This window comes from Scardinius erythrophthalmus, assembly GCF_964197995.2.
Source record: "Scardinius erythrophthalmus genome assembly, chromosome: 10".
NCBI classification, from domain to species: domain Eukaryota; kingdom Metazoa; phylum Chordata; class Actinopteri; order Cypriniformes; family Leuciscidae; genus Scardinius; species Scardinius erythrophthalmus.
Genome location: NC_138230.1, coordinates 30,336,730 through 30,357,915, shown reverse-complemented (window position 1 = coordinate 30,357,915; position 21,186 = coordinate 30,336,730). Strand labels below are relative to the sequence as shown.

The 21,186-nt window shown below is 38.6% G+C and overlaps 1 protein-coding gene across 2 annotated transcripts; it reads left to right on the top strand.

Annotated features, from left to right (window-relative positions):
• The first annotated feature begins 663 nt into the window (after positions 1-663).
• On the top strand, positions 664-19,323 carry matcap2 (microtubule associated tyrosine carboxypeptidase 2). 2 transcript variants are annotated; one of them, XM_081377418.1, is made up of 7 exons: positions 664-950; positions 11,991-12,658; positions 15,099-15,242; positions 15,795-15,927; positions 18,281-18,586; positions 18,677-18,774; positions 18,883-19,323. In XM_081377418.1, the coding sequence occupies exons 1-7, from the start codon at positions 923-925 to the stop codon at positions 19,081-19,083; spliced, it is 1,578 nt and encodes a 525-aa protein (XP_081233544.1). In that variant the 5' UTR covers positions 664-922; the 3' UTR covers positions 19,084-19,323. The 2 variants fall into 2 exon arrangements, with proteins under 2 accessions (XP_081233544.1, XP_081233545.1); XM_081377419.1 differs by lacking the exon at positions 664-950 and adding an exon at positions 11,326-11,380.
• The last annotated feature ends 1,863 nt before the right edge of the window (positions 19,324-21,186 follow it).

The window sequence follows — 21,186 nt, the reverse complement described above, 5'->3', positions numbered from 1 at the left end:
ACAATATTATCAACATTTCCTTTCTAGGTATTTTCTAAAATTCAAGTCAGTGTTTTGTGGTTAAGAATTATCCCCCCCACTTCTTTTTGAAATAAGGGAACCTTTTATGGAAGTGCCTTATTACCTTCAAATGTTCAGTATCTCCACTAGATGGAGGTAAAATGCTGCCTTTTTTATTTTAAAGCATAATTTGAATTATTTGGGGAGAATGAATGCGTGCATGTGTAATGAGAACTGGGGTTATTTGTATTTGGGTGGCCCAAGTGTCTAACTCTGTTCAGTGGGCCAATATCGTTTCAGTATACAGTACCCTGGAGTATTGTTGAGTCAAAAACATGAGATCAGAACTTACAACCTAAATTTTAAATAAATTTCCTTAAAGCATAAAATAAGGTCCTAATGCTTTATACTTTTTTTTAATGACTGACACATAAGAGATACTGTATGACAAATGGCAACTAAACATACTTGGTGAAGGTATGGGCTTCTGTTTTAAGTATTTACAATTAAATTATCTTAAAATATATTTACGGTGTGGTCAGTACTGTGAAATATGCTATTAAATTAACCCTTTACTTAAAGTAGTATTTCAATAAAATGCTAATTTACAAATTATACACGACAGAAGCCTCTTCAAAACGGAACTGACGTTTTGGGTTGGGTGACGTTGACAGCGCACCATGGCAACGCTCTTATGCGCTTGTTTCAGTTTCCCGACCGAAGCAGCAGTGCAGTCGGAGATTGCGCGCGGTCAGATCTTATAAACGGAGATTTGCAAACTACAGCATTTCTCTGTGCTGGACATATGCAGGATATTATCACAGCGTCACTGAATATTCGTCGTGTCGTTTGGGAGCTTCGTTATTTTGGATAAAAATATTTGCTTTACGGGTGAAAAGTTGAGATTCACAGCGCGAGCGAGATGATGCTTGAATCCATTGAAGTTACAGGTAAATCTGTCAGTTTACGCTAATGTTACAACACAATGTTTTTCAGTGAATTTCAAAATGACCTACTGCTTTAGGGAACTGAAGTGCATTTATTAAAATGTAATTCCTTAGAATGAATTACAGAAAAGCTTGCGTGAACTTGTAAGGAACCTCATTTGATACGTTCACTGAAATTACTGAGACACCGGTTACTTAAAAATAATTGCAATAAAGACTCTGAAAGGATTAACTTGTTCTGAGAAAAGGGTGTTTATCACTTTTATAACGTAAATCACCTTGTATCTAACGTAATGCATTGACATTCATGTTTAGTGTGGTCAAATGTGCTTTTCAATTTCATGCTACATCAGCCAATGAAGCCCCACAGATCTAAACATACACAGACAGTTTTGCTTCTTGGCTGGCTCTCTGATGCTGAGGCGGTGGTCCTTCTACTTCAGTGCACCTGTCAGCTGTTCTCTGATGAAGCGTGGGATCATTTTGCAGAGGCGTGTGCCATTGTGTGCCACAGAGTTCCTTGACGTAACTGATGTATCCTTAGTCTATCTTCCTGAGATGATAGAGAAACAAACAGTTGTTTAAACATTAACATTTAATGATTTAGCAGATGCTTTTATCCAAAGTAACAAATGAAAGCCTGCAGGATTGAATGCAGGCAGGGCAGCTGCTTTCAACAAGCTTAATTTCACTATACTGTTCGGATCTGTTTCTCATCTTTTGTTGAAGTCAATGGTAAATGGGCAAAGGAGATTTTATTTCCAGGGAAATGGGGACACAACACTGAACTGACAATGGCACGACTAGTCTCAAATTCAAGAGTAGCTGTATTTCCTTTACTTGAAATTCCACCTGGTGTTCTCTGCTCTCCCCTCATAATATATTTCACAGCACAAGAGGCTGCGATACTGTGAAAGTAACAGCTAAACCTTTAGGCACAACTAAGATTCACAATATAGTAGTTATGTAGTATTGAAAAAGACCAGAGTTCTCTATTAGCCCACACCACAGGAATTCAACCATCCTCCTCAGATCACCATAGATGGGACAGAGTTGAAAACAGTTTATCACTTTACTTGGGAAGCATCATTTCCATGGATGCCATGAGCGAAGAGATTGAGAATAGGCTGGTAAAGGCCAACAGCACATTCAGTAGACTGAACAAAAGAGTCTGAAAAAACAAGTAAGAAGAGTACAAAGATTATTGTGCAGTCTCCAAATCATCCACTGGTTTGATTTTTTTTTTTTTTTTTTTTTTACAAATACTGAAATCTTTGAATTGGTGGAAGTCTCCAGCATCAAGGCCATGCTGCTGAAGACGTAGCTGTGCTGGGTAGGTCAAATCTCCAGGATAGAGGACTATCGCCTACCCAAGATCGTGCTCTACAGTGAACTTGCTACTGATCATCGCAACAAAGGAGCACCAATGAAGAGATTTTAAGACTCTTTGAAGAAATCCCTTGTTGCGTGTCAAATTGACAACCACCAATGGTCTCAGTTAGCCTCCGATCGGGTAACCTGGAGACATACCATTCATCAGGCTGTCAACTGCTTTGAGCTGCTTTTAGTCAGTCTTGAAGAGTGAAGACAAAAGGAGCTTTTGGAAAAAGCATGTCACTGCAACACTGAACTGCAGTCTTTCTATTGTAGCCTCTTTGGCCGGATGTGCTTGTCTCACATTGGCCTCGTCATACACAAACACAGACAACACCCTTCCTAATTCTTCGATCGCAAAGTAAAGCCATATAGTACTCGAGACCAGGGGCCTCATTTCTAAAATGTTGCTTAGAAACCGTCCATTTTATTCCACTTACGTTCATTTCTGAAATGTGTGTATGAGTGATTCAGAGAACGAACGTACGCACAAAAAACGTGCATACACCTCTCTTTCAGATATGAATGAAATGTATAAATCGTAAATGAATGGTTTCAGATCTCCACCTTGTAATCACCCCCTAATTAATGTCATTAACATATAAAAGGGCACTCAATGCCCAAATCCTTAAGAATCGCGAGCTGCAAAAATTGCTTAGATTTCCAAATACTTGCAGTACTCTGACTCTCTGCCACAAGGAAAAGTGCGTACGTCTGCATAGACCCTGACGTGGCTCTAAGCACTTTTCCACGTCAAAGACTGTTTGCGTGGATTTTAGAGTACACACACTCTGTTCAAATCTGTGTGTATATACTTTTTATAAATGAGGCCCCAGATTTACATGGTCTTGGTCTTGTAATGGACACTGAAGTATTTGGACTTGGTCTTGACTCGTATGCGACCCTCTTCTGTTCTCGGACTTGACTCGGAAACGTTTCTCTTCTGGTCTCAGACATTACTCGGACAAGACCCTCTTTTGGTTACAATCTTGATTCGAAAGAGGCCCTCTTCTTGTCTTGGCCTTGACTATAGTGCAGCTGATTAATGGCCATTTTTTCAAGATGGCCGCCATTTCTGTCAAATGCTCATTATGTCAATCGTTCAAACAGTGATGTAGGCATTAACATTTTGTGAAAATACTCTCTTCAGAATGTTTTTTTGGAAAACGGTGCTTGTCCCTCCAAAATTCAAGATGGCAACCATTTTTCAAGATGGCCGCCATTTTTCTTGAATCCTTAATTTTTTTTTTCAAATGATGATGCTATCATGAAATTTGGTACAAATATTCTTAAAGGAACATTATCATGGAAAAAGATGTGTGCCACTCAAAAATTCAAGATGGCGTCCATTTTCAAGATGGCCACCATTTCTGTCAGATCTTAATTTAAGGTTTTGTTTAATAGAGTGAATGTCATTACACAACCAGGGCACACTGGTGACTTCACTGCTGTGGAACTCAGCATGGGATTCAGTGTCAGCTTAGGGCTGGGAGATAAAACGATAACGATAATTATCGCGATATATTTTTTCTCGATAAAACGATATCAAGAGTTCGATAAATGTTCGATAATGTTTATGCGCCAAAAGCGGAACGAAACTCATTTGAACCGAGCGCAACACGGACCATTTATCCGCTCGTCTCAAGTCCAAACGGCAGCGCGAGCTCACTAGAGGATATGCGTTTACTCTGATCGGTCTTGTTCACGAAATCCAGTGAGAAGCGCTTGAATTCAGCGAAGAACTTAATGTCTCATAGTGATTTAAACTTAGTGATTTAAACCAGTTTAAAGGCAGATGAACAGCGCTGACAAACAGGAGAAACACTGTGCGCAGAAGGCTTTTCCGTCAACAAATTACCATCATTTACCATGGATTTACTGTGATGTTAGTCTAGTAATATTAACTGCACCATGAAATGTGGGATATACATATTGAATTGTATTATTATTAATGTAGACGATGTATTAATGGACTGATGCAATATAATTACAGTATTTAATAATGTAGGCTACTGTTTTTCATACAAATACCATAAAAAACCATAAAGTTACATTTTGCAATGATAGTGAGGTTATCATGATCTAAATGCATGATACTGGATGACCAATGGTAAAGTTTAATAAAACTTAAACAGTCAGAATATTACATTTTACCAAATAAAAATTAGCACATGCAGAAACTAAGAAATTAATTGTCCATTAAAGATATTTATTTTGTTAAGGAAAATCACAAATGTTTGAATGTTCTACCTCAGATTTGTGAAATGTTCACCAGTTTGGCAAGTGTTGGTCCTGATATGTTCTGACAATAAAGAGTAGTTTAAAACCACAATTAACGCTCTGGTTTCTACAACTTTCACTTAGGAGCAAAAGTCTGCCTTTAAACTTGAAAGAAATAAAGATTTGACTTTTATCGTGATAATTATCGATGTCGACTGATATAAAAAAAATGATCTTGATATTTTTTTTTTTGCCATATCGCCCAGCCCTATGTCAGCTGATCTAGTTTTACTTACACTGTAGTTCTTGACTAGTAGTAAGAGTATAGCTAAGTTTAGTGTCCCAAATGCTGTCTAACAGCCCCTCATCAATTAGCTAGTAATAGATGTAGTTAGATAGCCGCACCTGAATTGACCGGTTGTGCCAGCGCGGGAGAGCCGGGCCAAGGGTAAGCGGGGCAATACATGACTTGTTCATGTATGCTTACCTGGAAGGTGTACAGATCACACGGGTCTGATCACACGGGTCTTAAATGGCACTGGATGAATGATCGGGCTAGGTGTAGGTGACCCGTACCTAGTTGTATCCCATACCTGAATGTGTACTATGTATATGATTGAGGTGGTAAAAGGATAACCCCTCGGCCTTTATCAGACAACAAACCTCCAAAATGGCAAATGAAAATCCCATGTCAGCCAAGAGGCCAACTGATTGGATGAAATGTTGTCTTTGTCAGACAGACACAAAGGAACCCCTCCAATCACCACCTACCCATCATGTTTCTCAACATGATGGCTATAAAATGATCGCCACCAACATTCCACTCTTTCACAATATGAACAAATTGCCAATGACCCTGGACCTGGAACGATTGGATGAAGGTGGTGGTATAGAAGCTACTTTGAGAAGGAACCAAGCGAAGTATCACTACAATTGTCGACTTCGGTTCAACAACACAAAGTTACTTCGTGAGACAAATGAAGGCCAAACAAAGCATCGCAGAACCATGATGCAGAAAAGTATAGATGATCAGGTTTGCTTTCTTTGTGATAACATATCTCCTGAATCTGACCTACGTCAGGTAATGACACTGCAACTGAATGACAGACTACATGAATGTGCACAAACACTGAATGATGCTAAATTATTGTCTCAACTAAGTGGTGCTGATGCCATTGCATAGGAGCTGAAATACCGTCATTTGTGTCTCATGTGAAAAGCATCCCCAAAGAATGATGTTTCCACCTCCACGCTTCACTGTTGGGATGGTGTTCTTGGGGTTGTACTCATCCTTCTTCTTCCTCCAAACACGGCAAGTGGAGTTTAGACCAAAAAGCTCTATTTTTTGTCTCATCAGACCACATGACCTTCTCCCATTCCTCCTCATCCAGATGGTCATTGGCAAACTTCAGACGGGCCTGGACATGCGCTGTCTTGAGTCAAGTCAAGTCAAGTCAAGTTTATTTATATAGCGCTTTTCACAACACAGGTTGTATCAAAGCAGCTTCACAGTAATAAATTAGAACAATACATCAATGTTTGTTTCTAGTGGAACGTCTACGTTCGGTAATGCTGATCAATAGTATCGTTGATTGATTAATTTAATTAAATATCCCCAAATATCCCCAACTGAGCAAGCCAAAGGCAACAGTGGCAAGGAACCGAAAAACTCCATCAGGTGACCTAATGGAGAAAAAAAAAACCTTGGGAGAACCCGGGCTCAGTCGGGGGCCAGTTCTCCTCTGGCGTTTATGAACTAGAGGTCAGATTTAACTGTAGGATTAAAAGTATTATATGAATGCCTGGCTGAAGAGATGCGTCTTTAATCTAGTTTTAAACTGGGAGAGCGAGTCTGAGCAACGAACAGTATCCGGAAGACTATTCCAGAGTTTTGGTGCTAAATGTGAAAATGCTCTCCCTCCTTTGGTGGACCTAGATATCCTAGGTATGACCAAAAGCCTCGAATTTAGTGACCTTAAAGAGCGCGATGGATTATAGGGCGATAGAAGATCGGTTAAATAGACTGGAGCTAAGCCGTTTAGGGCTTTATAAGTCAGTAGCAATACCTTGTAATTAATACGGGACTTTATAGGTAACCAATGTAGGGATGATAAAATCGGTGTTATATGATCATATTTTCTTGATCTAGTTAGAACTCTAGCGGCGGCATTTTGGACTAACTGTAGCTTGTTTATTAAGGATGCAGGACAACCGGCTAATAACGCATTACAGTAATCTAGTCTCGAGGTCATGAATGCATGAACTAACTTTTCTGCGTCAGAAACTGATAGCATATTACGTAGCTTAGCAATGTTTCTAAGGTGGAAAAAGGCTGTTCTTGTAACATATGAAATATGATTTTCAAAAGACAGGTTGCAGTCTAATATAACACCCAGGTCTTTTACTGTAGAGGATGAAGTAACAGGACATCCTACTATGTTAAAGTTGTATTGTGAGAGGTTTTGTGGGTGGTTTTTTGAACCGATAAGTAGTACCTCTGTCTTGTCTGGATTTAATAAAAGAAAATTATGCGTCATCCAATCTTTTATATCTTTAACACACTCTGTCAATTTGGATAATTTAGCGTTTTCATCTGGCCGTGATGAAATATAGATTTGAGTGTCATCAGCATAACAATGGAAACTAATTCCATGTTTCCTTATAATATTTCCAAGTGGTAGCATATATATTGAGAATAATAGAGGGCCTAACACAGATCCCTGCGGCACTCCATAGTTTACTGGAGTTATGATAGATTTTTCTCCATTTAAATAAACAAAATGGTAGCGGTCAGATAAATACGATCTAAACCAGCTTAATGCTTGTCCTTGAACACCAGTATAATTTTGTATTCGATCTAAGAGTATTGTATGATCTATAGTATCGAACGCAGCACTAAGATCAAGTAAAACTAATATTGAGATACAGCCTTGGTCAGAAGCTAAAAGTAAATCATTTGTGATTTTAACGAGCGCAGTTTCAGTGCTATGATGCGGCCTGAATCCAGACTGAAACTTTTCATAGGTGTCATTTTCTTGTAAGAAAGATCCCAGTTGAGCGGACACAACTTTTTCTAGTATTTTAGACATAAAAGGTAGATTTGAAATGGGTCTATAATTTACTAGATTATTCGGATCTAATTGTGGTTTCTTAATGAGAGGTTTTATAACTGCCAGTTTAAATGTTTTTGGAACATAACCTAAAGATAAAGACGAGTTAATAATATTGAGGAGAGGCTCTTCCACTACAGGTAACACTTCTTTCAATAGTTTAGTTGGTATGGGATCTAATAAACATGTTGTTGTTTTAGAGGAAATGATAAATTTATTTAACTCTTTTTGTTCTATAGTTGAAAAGCACTGTAATTGTTCTTGCGGCGTGATAATTGAGGCTGAATTATAAGGCGCGATTGAGGATTGAACGTTTACAATTGTGGTTCTGATGTTTTCTATTTTCTCAGTGAAGAACTTCATGAAATCATTACTACTAAACTGTAATGGAATACTTTGTTCAGGAGACATCTGTTTATTTGTTAGTCTCGCCACGGTGTTAAATAAGAACTTAGGATTGTTATGGTTGTTTTCTATTAGTTTGCGTAGATGCTCAGCCCTGGCCGCTTTTAGGGCCTTTTTATAACGTGACATACTGTCTTTCCATGCAATTCTAAAGACCTCTAAGTTGGTTTGTTTCCATTTACGCTCTAATTTACGTGTTTCTCTCTTTAGAACACGCGTAGTACTGTTGTACCATGGTGCTTTACTTTTCTCTCTGACCTTTTTTAATCTAATGGGCGCAACAATATCCAATGATCCAGAGAGAATGGTGCTCATAGTGCTAGTTAATTCCTCAAGTTCATCTGTTTGTTTGGGTTCACTGAGCAGCTGAGACAGATCCGATAAGCTGTTTGAAAAATTATCTATGGTGGATGGAAGGATTGTTCTGCCTAATCGATAACGCGGCGCAGCATGATATATTACAGGAGTACGTAATATGCAAGTTACCATGTAATGGTCAGTGACATCGTCACTTTGTGGAATGATATCTATATCGGTTGGATCGGTTCCATGTGATATAATTAAATCGAGTGTATGATTAAATCGATGAGTCGGTCCGGTAATGTTTTGCTTGACCCCAAAGGAGTTTAATAAATCTGTAAACGCAGCCCCTAACGCATCATTTTGATTATCTACATGGATATTAAAGTCTCCAACAATTAATGCTTTATCGAAGTTAACTAATAGGTCTGAGAGAAAATCTGCAAACTCTTTTAGGAAATCAGCGTAAGGCCCAGGCGGTCTATATACGGTAGCCAAGGCTAGAGATAATAGGGATGTTTTTCGAACATCTAAGAGCGTAACATTTAGTACAAGTACTTCAAATGAAATAAACTTATAACCCGTTTTCTGAGTAACATTGAGAAAATCTCTATAGATTGTTGCAACACCGCCGCCACGACCATTCAGACGGGGCTCGTGCTTATAGGAGTATCCTGCTGGAGTAGACTCATTTAAACCAAAATAATCATTTGGTTTAAGCCAGGTTTCAGTAAGGCAAAGTACATCGAAGCTATTATCTGTGACTATTTCATTTACAATAACTGCCTTAGGTGTGAGTGATCTAATGTTTAGAAGACCTAGCTTTAAAAATTGTTTTTGATTACCAATAGCAACATTTTCTGGTTTAATAACAATTAGATTTTTTCTAGATCCTGCAGTAGATTTATGATTTGATCTCACTAAACGAGGAATAGACACAGTTTCTATGCAATGTTCTACACTATTTATATCAGTTAAATTGGTGCAGCAGAGACTATGATTTGGACTTTTGTTTACTAGTCAAAAGGTATTTAACATTTTGGAGATGTTATCTGACAGAAGATCCGATCCGAATCTGCTTGGGTGTAAGCCATCAGCACGGTAAAGCCTAGGACGCTCCCAAAACAGATTCCAATTATTTACAAAGAGAAGTTTCTGCTCATTGCACCATGACATTAACCATTCATTAAGCGCAAATAATCTACTAAACTTTTCATGACCTAGTCGATACGTGGGAAGCGGTCCTGACACAATAATCGTTATATCAGGCGATGTGCTGCGTACCGTATCGATCAGATTCCTGAAGTCTTTCTTCAAAACCTCCGTTTGGCGCAGTCTGATGTCGGCCCCTCCCGCGTGCAGGACAACGGTTCCGACGCGCTCGTTCAGAATCTCGGGAACGTGAGCAGCGATTTCAGAAACACGAGCACCAGGAAAGCAGTGACTATGCACCTTACTTTTATTTAACGTAACGTGTACGTGTCGAACGATGGAATCGCCGATGATCACAGCATCGCGTTCTGTTTCGCGAAGAGGGGAGAAGCGGTTTTGTGTGGATATCTCGAAAACCGGGAGGGTCGGAGAGAGTTTTCTTGGTCTAGACCTGACTCGCGACTTCCGCTGCGGAAAAATCCAGGCTTCGTGATGGCATGTTGGAGCCGGAGTGAACGAGACCATGGCTGATCGCGACCTCGACGTTCGGGACCGATGTTGAGGAACGCACGGAGTAGACGAGGTCGGAGTCAGCGGGTTAGTAACATTAATCTCTGATTTGTGTGCCTCGGCACGTGATGTTTCGAGAGCCAAACGCCGGTCTATCAGCTCGGCTTTTCTTACTAAAAGGTCGTGGATCTGTTTCTCAACAGCTTCCAGCTCAGACTGCACCGCGTGCAGCTCAAATGTGTCCTCACCTGCACCAAAAGGTAGACTACTTACATTTGATATATTCGCCATTTTAACAGATGGACAGTAAGTTAAGTTAGCAACGACGCTAACCAGTGGTGCTATCAATATTAATACTAATTTATGGCTTAAGTCTTGGATATAATCCGTCTTTTCAGTGGTACGGGTGTAGAGTAGACGCACGATAGGCGAAAAAATGTTTGTTTGTAACTTAAATGAGTGCGGAGAAGACGCGTTCAGCCGTGATCCACGGACGTAACCTATAAGAGTATCCAGCGTTGGATCACAAGGCTTGAGACGCGTCTGCTCAACAATCCGCGTTATAACTATGAGGTGAGGAAAAGTAGAAAATGTTCGTTGTAAGTGAGTTTAAAGAGAAATCAAGAATTATAAATCAATCGATGGAGCTCCAAAGACAACAACGCGCTCAGACGCGACGCATGCGCATTCGAAACCTTGAGCAGGGGGACCTTGCATGCGCTGCAGGATTTTAATCCATGACGGCGTAGTGTGTTACTAATGGTTTTCTTTGGTCGTCCCAGCTCTCTTCAGGTCATTGACCAGGTTCTGCCGTGTAGTTCTGGGCTGATCCCTCACCTTCCTCATGATCATTGATGCCCCACGAGGTGAGATCTTGCATGGTGCCCTAGATCGAGGGAGATTGACCGTCATCTTGAACTTCTTCTATTTTCTAATAATTGCGCCAACAGTTGTTGCCTTCTCACCAAGCTGCTTGCCTATTGTCCTGTAGCCCATCCCAGCCTTGTGCAGGTCTACAATTTTATCCCTGATGTCCTTACACAGCTCTCTGGTCTTGGCCATTGTGGAGAGGTTGGAGTCTGTTTGTTTGATTGAGTGTGTGGACAGGTATACAGGTAACGAGTTCAAAAAGGTGCCGTTAACAGGTAATGAGTGGAGAACAGGAGGGCTTCTTAAAGAAAAACTAACAGATCTGTTAGTCGGAATTCTTACTGGTTGGTAGGTGATCAAATACTTATGTCATGCAATAAAATGCAAATTAATTATTTAAAAATCATACAATGTGATTTTCTGGATTTTTATTTTAGATTCCGTCTCTCACAGTTGAAGTGTACCTAAAAATTACAGACCTCTACATGCTTTGTAAGTAGGAAAACCTTCAAAATCAGCAGTGTATCAAATACTTGTTCTCCCCACTGTATGTGCAACCTGTACCAGCAGCGTATCCTTTTTTCTAACAGTGGCCTATGACAGTGGCCCTTCCTCTCTGTGGACTACACCTTGCCGTGGTGGAGAGGCTTGTGTATGAACTCCAATAAACCTGAGAGCTATGCCGGCGAGGATTTTTTTGAAAAATGGCCGCCATATTGAATTTTTGAGTGGCCAACGACTTTTTCCAAAATAGTGGCCCTTAGTGAACGATTTTTTTACTAATCTGCTGCACTACTAGGAAAATACAGTTTGTGTCTCGATCTTGACAGACATGACCCTCTTGTGGTCTTGAACTTGACTCTGACTTACTCAAGTCTCTGCCTGGACTTGAATGTGCTGGTCTTGACTACATCACTGAAATATATTGTAGCGCATCCTTGAATATTGTATAGTTACTGTATTTAAATGGTTTCTAGAAAATAAAAAAGAAGCATGATGTTTGTTTCTTCAAGACATAGTCCTGTTATGCCTCATTTTCAAAGAGCCACTAGAGAACTGAGTAGACTATTGTAATATTCCATCTTGTGATATTTCCTTCCAGAACTGCTCCATTGGCCAGGGCTGGAAACATCTAAGAGTTGTGTCCTGAGCCCCTTGGAGAAGCCTGTGAGCCCCAGTCAGCTGCGTCTGGAGCACATATCCTCTGGCGTTCTAAAGGACCTGTTTAACACGACCACCAGCAGCTACAGCACACTGCTGCAGAAAGATTCAGATGCTCAGGAGAGCCCTAAAAGCTCATCTTACAAGTTCCCTAAAAGAGTCTCCACGGCAACGCATCGTGACAGATCCCTGCCGACCCTTGCACCTCTTACAATGAGTGGGCTGGCTTTTGGTTGCAGAGACACCAGGCATGCTCAGTCTGTGTTCTCTTGTTTCTCCACCAACAGTTCCAAGAAAACGAACAGCATCACTGTGCTGGGCAGTGCCATCCGTCTGTCCCCTTGCCCCAATCCCAGGCCCAAAAACAGCTGCCCAGCTGGCACAAAACTCCCGCAGCTTTCCAGAGTGCTCTCTACTGCACGTGATGGAGAGAACTCAATCAAGAAGCTGTGCATCCTCACTGCCATAAAGCCATCCAACGTGGAGAAAGAGAAGGCCAGGTTTTTCAAATCAGACTTTAAATACAACCCTCAGTTTGAGTACAGCAATCCTCTGCCTCCACAAATACTAGCAAAGCACAGCAACGCTTCAGACCGCTTCCTCACACAGGTAAGTGCCCATACTCTCATAAATAGTGAGATTTTTACTGTCTATTTAAAAATCACACAAATGTTTCACACAAATCATACAAAAAAGACACCGGAAAGTTCACTTTGGCAATTTGTTTCGAACCCCCGAAACAAAGTCTAAACATGCTTTATTTTGGCCTGATTTGTTTGAAATAACGTCACACTATTTTTTTCAATTTTACTTGAAGTATAGCAGGGCCTTTAGCATACTTTTCTCAGAGTCTTGTGAGGTGGTATGCACTAATGCTACTCTATTTAAGATTGCTAGTATGCAAATTGAGATGCAACCTATAAGTAATGCTATTATGTCAAATGGCTTCCATTGTCATTTATTGCGCGCTTTAAAGGGGTCATCGGATGCCCATTTTCCACAAGTTGGTATGATTCTTTAGGGTCTTCATGTAAAGTTTGTAACATACTTTGGTTAAAATTCCTCAATGGTTGTGTAAAACAACACCCTTTTTACCTCCTCAAAAACAGCTCTGTTCACTGCGACCCGTTTCGGTTCAATTCTCTTTAAATGATAATGAGCAACTGCTCACCCCACCCCTCTCTTCCATGGGGCGTGTCGACACAAGATATGTAAAGTGATGCTTTGGCGGACAGTATACAAATTGTTGAGGGCGGAAATATGCTAATACAGGACAGTCAGTGGTCGGGGGCGGAGCATGAAAATCCAAACAGCTTGATTATTGAGAGTGTTTAGACTTTTTGAGCATAAAAAAAAGGAGTGAATGGATTTTTTTAATTGTATGGTGGTTGTGTCCACACACTGCAGCAACACATTTATATGCAAACACCATATTAAAGTGAATTTTGCATCCGATGACCACTTTAAGAAGTATTTGGGAGAGAATTAGCAGATGGACATAAGTACTCTGCCATGCTTGTCTGAGATCTATGAGCTGACCTCGTCTTAACTTGGTTTAAGTGCTGTAGAGTGCCAGAAGTCACAGCAAATCTGACGTCAAGGTCTTTATTTCACTCTCTCCCATGATCTGCCGCATTTAGCACTTGCATTCATTTCCCCCTCATCCTTTTATGCTGATATCTTCTGTAAGGTTTTGTGCTAGTTACTCTTATTCACATCCCGCAAGGTCACAGTCCTATAAATGAGATTAAATGGAATTACTCTTGAAAAGAAACTTTCTGACTCTTTAGTTCTGTAAGTACATATACTCATTTATAGTACTATAAACCTGGATCCAGCAGCTCAAAAGCAACGTGTTGCCAACAACACAATCAGACTAATAAACCTCTTTGAAGGATAAAGGATTAATTAATTCAATTTAATTCAGTTTCCCGCTAGCTATTAACACAGCCAACACTACACTAGGAGGGGAGTTTGGAAAGGGGTTACAGAGCACTTTGTATAGGGCGTAGCCTAAGAGATCCCACAATAGTGTTCCTGGCTCAACCGGCTGCAAAAGCTGATAACAACAACATATCAAGTTATAGCCTATGTTACCAACAGGTTAGATAATATTTAAAAGAAAGTATAGAAGTGGCTGTATTAGGGCTCTATGTGCTGGAGCAGAGTCATTTCAGACCATTATATTGATTGTCTCAGAGTGCTGATCTCACTGTGGATCACCCTCAGGCTGATCCTGACGGATCACAAATCAGTTCTCATAAATTCACACTCAGCACCAAAAGTCCCCAACAGTGGCCTAGTTATTTACTGAGGTCTGTACATTCATGACGTAACAATTGAGAATAATTTTGAGTCATGCTTCTGCAAGCATGTCTTATTTCATTTATGCAGCCAGTGTTTCATCCCAAAGCACAAACAGTAGCTGAGTCCCAAAGTACAGATATTTCTGAAATCTGTTCTATTCTATTCTAAATCTATCCATTTTTTATCCATCAAATTAATTAACATGGTTATGTATTAAATTAATATTAAATTAACTACAATTCTTTCTGTGATTCTAGAAGTTATGTTCTGTATCCCAGAACTGTATGTTTTTCATTGAATATTTATGCATTTATATTTTAACAGTATTTTAATTTAGATTAAAGTTATATTTAAAATTCATTCATTTAAATACTTTTATGGCATCTTGCGGCCCCTTGTAAGTTTGCTAAGGCCCCCTAGTGGGTCCCGGCCCCCCCTCTACCTAACGCAACATTTTATCCTATCATATAAATATACGTTAATTAGTAATATACAGATGTATGCTACTTTTTTTTTTTTTTTTTTATAATAATCTGAAGTTTTGTAAAATGAATCATTTACATTAGAATCACTTCTCAATATGATAAGTGGGTACCTGCTTTTTAACAGAATGACCTCTGGCATATACAGGGAACCATTTCAATCATCAATGAAGCCTTGCTTTGCTTTATTTATCTTTGTTCTAAAATCTTCTATAAGTTCTCTCCTATTGCCCATGACTGAGTGCTTGCTGATGTCTCAGGCTGTGAGGATCATGGAGTTGGCCCTACAGAAGTACGGTTCCTATGAGAAGTTTGAGCAGGCTACAGGAGGAAACCTCCTCACCAAGAGCCGCATCTGGTACCACGTCAAGAAATACATGGAGAAGGAAGGATGCATAGGAGAGGTGAGAGAGTGAGGTAACGCTAAGATGGATATTCAGTTTGTTAACTGCACTCTTACTTTAACCCCAAAAAGTGTAATACAAAAGAAAAATACTAAACAATATACACTAATGTTCAAAAGCCTGGGGTCAGTAAGTTGTTTTTGAAATAAGTTATGTTCACCATTTGATCAAAATACAGTAAAAACAGTAAAATAGTAAAATATTATTACAATTTAAAATAACTTCATGATCCTATAGAAATCATTCTCCCGATTTGCTGCTCAAAACAGTTGAAAACAGTTACTATGATATTTTTGTGGAATTTTTTCTAGATTCTTTGATGAATAAAAAAGTTCAAAAGGACAGAATTTATTTGAAAGAAATCTTTTTAAGTGTCTTTACTGTCACTTTTGTTCAATTTAATGCATCCTTGCTGAATAACAGTATTATTTTCCTTCAAAACAAATCTTACTGACCCTTAGTATTCTGAACGGTAGTGTAGTTTGATTTATTTATTTTTTCTCATCTTGAGAGCTTTATGAAGTTTAAATCTAGAAATGTCTCTCTCTGTAGATTGTGGTTCATCTTACTGATGACCTCCTGTCCAGAGCGTCAATGACTGTGGTGAACAGCAGACCTACACTCACCATTAACATCTCTACTGCTCGAGAGCAGTGGCTGGAAGGGATGCTGAGGCATGAAATCGGTGTGTGTTTGTGTGTAAGAGCATCTGATAGCCAGTTGAGGCGCATATTAAATAACTGAATAGAATAAGACCCATCCAAGACTTTCATGATCCACCAGCTCGACTCACTTGTGTTCTGTACTTTGGATCATGTCACGGTCACCCCATGAAAATCAGCGATCCGTGTCGGCAACAGCTTGTGTCCCTGCTGTCAGGGACTATTACACCCAGAGCGTATCAGAGCTCAGTGTCAGGAACACAGTAATTACACTCCCACGCTGTGTGTTCTCTCTCTCCTTCACTTTCTCTGCACACAATTCAGGGTTTGTCTGCTGGAGACATGGCCTTTCCCTAGGGGTTAGCGCTGTTTATAATGTTTTTGTAAAGACATTTTCAGTCAGTCACAAGAGAGTCTCTCATGAAAAAGTGTGATTAATTTTATTAAAAATGCACTTGTAGTGTACCTTAAATCTTAAAAGTATACTTTTAAAAAACTGTACTTTTAGATAATATGATATTGTTAAAATAAAAGACCACTTAAAGGGATAGTTCACCCATTTTATTGACTCACACTCAAGTTGTTCCAAACCTGTATAAGTTTCTCTCTTCTGCTCAACACAAAAGAAGATAATTTAAACTAAGAATATGGGTAACCAAACAGTTGATGGATCCCATTGACTTTTGTAGTGGGAATAAAAAATACTAGGCTAGTCAATGGGGTCCATCAACTACAAACATTCTTCAAAATATCTTCTTCTGTGATCAGCAGAAGAAAGACATTCATACAGGTTTGGAACAACGTGAGGGTGAGTAAATGATGACAGAATTTGTGCGAACTAACCCTTTAAGTGTACTTAAGGAGAGTTCACTTTCTTGACTGAAAGATTATTAAAACAGAATTATTTTGAATGTACTTTAAAGTACACTTATTTTAATGTGTTGACCCGCATACTGAAGCTCATGTAAAGTACTTGATTATGATTCTAACTGTAGTGTGTGATTCATGAATATTTAAAGTTAAAGGGTTAGTTCACCCAAAAATGAAAATTCTGTCAGTAATTACTCACCCTCATGTTGTTCCAACCCCGTAAGACCTTCGTTCATCTTCGGAACACAAATTAAGATATTTTTGATTAAATCTGAGAGCTGGATCACTTCTCCATAGGCTTCTAAGACACTATAACTTGCTGGCCCAGAAAAGTTATTAAAGACATCGTTAATATAGTCCAAGTGACTCCAGTGGCTCAATCTTAAGTTTATAAAGCAACGAGAATACTTTTTGTGCGCAAAAACAAACAAAAATAACGACTTTATTCCACTTTTCATTTCCTTCTCTCTGGGCCTCGAGTCTTTTCACGTAGTGTTTAGGGTGAGTAATTACTGACAGAATTTTTTTTTTGGGGTGAACTAACCCTTTAATATATTTAAATGTACTAAACTGCAACGTCATCATTAAAATGTAATTTCAAATACATGACATACAAGTTTCCATAGATATGACATTTAGAGGAAATTTCAGTTTACCATAAATGCTTGGCAGTACACTTTAACCCTATTTCAAAAACAAAATAGAAGTAATATATGCTTAATTGTTAAAAGCACTATATAAATTAAGGTGACTTGACTTGACTTAAGTGCAAACTAAATGTATTGTTTTCAGACTCTTAATTACATGTTTATTGCAATTCAATTAAAATGTATTGCAGTATAAATTTGTATTAGATCCAATAAATCCTTTAGATTTTTTAACACACTACAATTATGGTCAAGTACTTTACATGTGCTTAGTAAATCAACACATCCAAATAAGTGTACTTCTTTAAAGCATGCTTTTAAACATTATTTAAAATGTACTTTATAGTTATACTTTTAATTTGACATTATTACAAATGTTTTTTTGTTGTTTTTTTTATACCAATTTTTTTTTTAAGTGTAAATATGTGTGTTAAGAAACAGTCATGAAAATGAGTACCCTTTTACTTTTACTTCATTAATATATTATCTGCAAGTATACTTTGTTAAAAATATACTTTTAAGATTTGAAGTACACTACAAGTGCACATTTATTTTTCACAAGGGTATACAACAATGAGCTTAAAGGTATAGCGGAGGATTTTTTACTTCCGGGTGGATCACCTATACTATTGGTCCTCCTAATTGTCAATCATTCTGGTGAATCAATCAAACTTTTCAAAAAGTGGAGAGGGCGGGTCTTATCTAAAATTCGGAAAGATCCTCCGCTATACCTTTAATCTAGGGTCTTGGTTACTATTAGTAGTTATTATAAAACTTAATTTTGATCTTTCATTTTGATAAAGTCCCAGATTGTTCTGATTTGATTGGTAAAGTAAACCTCTCTACATCTTTGGCTCAGGTACGCACTACTTCCGCGGCATCAACAACAGTCACCAGCCGTGGAGCAGCGGCGGGGGCAGAAAGAAACATGGTCTGCGTCCCATCAACCCCACGGAGGAGGGTCTGGCAAGTATCCACAGCGTGCTCTTCCGCAAGGACCCCACCCTGTGGCGCGCCGCCCTGCTCTACTACACCGTCTACCAGGCAAGTCGCATGTCCTTCTCACAGCTGTTTCACAACCTGGGCCGATTCGTCCACGACCCCAACACGCGATGGGACTACTGCGTCAGAGCCAAACGAGGACAGACGGACACGGCACTTCCAGGTGCCACATCCCGATTCTCAGAAATATGACGTCTCACAGAACTATCATTGTTTTTATTCATGTTAATAATAAAATATGTTTGCTATTAAGGTTGTTTCAGTAAGGACCAGGTTTATCTAGATGGGATCCTGAAGATCCTCAGACACAGAGACAAGATTGACTTCCAGCTGCTACTGGCTCTTGGAAAGGTTAGTCAACATTCAAAACAAACCTTTAATGATTCAGATGAACAGTGTTATGCACACACTTTATTCAGAACGCACAAAATCGACAGACTTGTGTGTGTGGTTGTGCAGGTGTCCTATGAGGATGTGGAGCGTCTGAAGGGTTTGGCTCTGATGGAGCATGTGCGGATCCCTCACTTCCTGCAGGATCAAGCGCGCTACATGGAGCAGCTTCATAAAATCATGGAGGTCAACCAGTTAACCAGTGAGGATCTGTGCGCGCTTATTCCTGAACATGTGACCTCCGGCATGGACGGTTGTGTTGTTAGATAGGAAAAAGCTGGTGTGTCAACGGGTGAATCTAACGAAACCTATCTAGGTAATATTTCACTTCTTTTTTTAAACTAAAGAAATAAAGACAAAATTAAATAATTTGTATTTTTTAACTGTTTTCATGACAATTAAGGCCCTTTCCGACCTCCAATTCTTGTAATTCCCATATCCCAATTAGCGTAAATGTACAAAAATCTCATTCTGATAACTGTGATGTGAAGATTAATTAATACAAAATGTAAAAAAAAAAAAAAAAACAATTATATAAATTATACAATTATATATATGGCAAAATTACATTGTGGCAAAGTTACAATGAAAAAAAATCTGAAGACTTAACTTTTTCTCTAAAAGCAAAATGTAATGTTTTCTATTTTATTTAATAATTAATTTAGCTAATTTTGAGTTTAGGGTGAAATGCGACCCTGACATGTTTTCGTGAGTTTCACTCTGAGGAGGATTGGAAACTAAAGTGATCAGTCTATATAAGGGCCTATAGAGCTGTATTTGTTTTTCCCTGGTCAATTTTAGCCAGTGCAGAGCTTTAAGACCCTTTCGAAGGTTCTCAGTCAGGACGTGTGTGTTCTCCTTTGAGGGGATATTGAAAGAAAGGCCAAATTACATCACTTAAAAATTGCCAAATATATGTTTATATGTACTACAAGTTCCTTGAACTGTTTATTTCCTGATTTCCTGAGTTATAAACTGCTTGTGTGATATAAATGTTTATATCTTTCTGATGCCATGTGTTATTTACTTATAATCTTATAATCAAATGTTAACAATAATCAAAATGTTGATGATTACAAATCTGGGTGCCAACGATGTTAACCTTTGTTTAAAAGTGTCCTTTGTGGAAGTAGACAATCCTACTGCATGTGTCCTAAATGTCACATACTAAATATACAGAATATGAATAACTTCTCACTAGCTCAGCTGCTCTACCTTGATGTTTTGTTGACCTTTGACCTTACTCTGTTCCTGCCATTTTCCAATAGATCAAAAAGCACTACAGCAGTTGCCTATAAAACGCTTTATAGCCAATGACAACTTCTTCTCAATATGATCTTACTATATTTAAATGAATAAAATAAATGTACTCATTCTGAATGCCCTGCTCAGAAGTTCATTTTAAAGCATGTTAAAGATTGGGTATTTGTTTGGGTCATGGGAAGTAGATTCAGTTTGTTCTTTCTGATTGACTATGATCATTCTTTACTTATAAATCATCTGTATAATGTGCATCACGCTGCATGTGACCATAGGACACTCGATCATTAATTACAGGATGTAATATTGCCAAAGAATGGTCATTGTTTACAAGTGAGCAATGATCAATCTCCATTCCCACAATGCCCTCTCAAACACTCTGTAAGTGATCTTTTGGCAAACTCTTTCCACAGGTGTCTTGTTCTCGCATGTCTTTGTAAGCAGATCCTGCGGATTGACACCTACAAGGACGGACAAAGGGTTTGTTTTCAGCTGCGCTTCACGACCGATACACACACACACACACACACACACACACACACACACGTGTCAAGGCTCATTAATCTCCCTGAAGTTTTAGCTTTCACACTTCCTGCAATCTGTAGGATTAAACTGATTGTGTGTAATCGTGTGGACATTCATGATGCTCATGATATATGAACATATAAACATTATAAAATGTTGAAATGCAATAGATTTAAAAGAACTTGATGATGGTGTGTGTGGAAATCTGAGGCTTATATTTATCTGCCACTGCTGTTCTGCGTGCAGACTATGGGTTATCTTCTTAATCACATAATAATGAGACTATAAAATCATCCTGTCCTTGTTATATCAGCACAGATTAATATTGTATAAACATGCAAATCCCAGGCACTCAAAACACTCACAGGCACACAATTGAATGGAGGATGAGTACCAATTAAAAATAATCGATTATCTATTTATTCATTTGAAATAAAAAATGTAAATAAATTAAGCATTTTACAAATTTACAGTTAAAGTTATTTAATTCATGTTTAAAATATTAAGATTTAAATACTACATTAATAAATCACATTTTATTTTTGACAGCTGTTTTTTTTTTTTTTTTTTTATCCATTTGCCATTTAG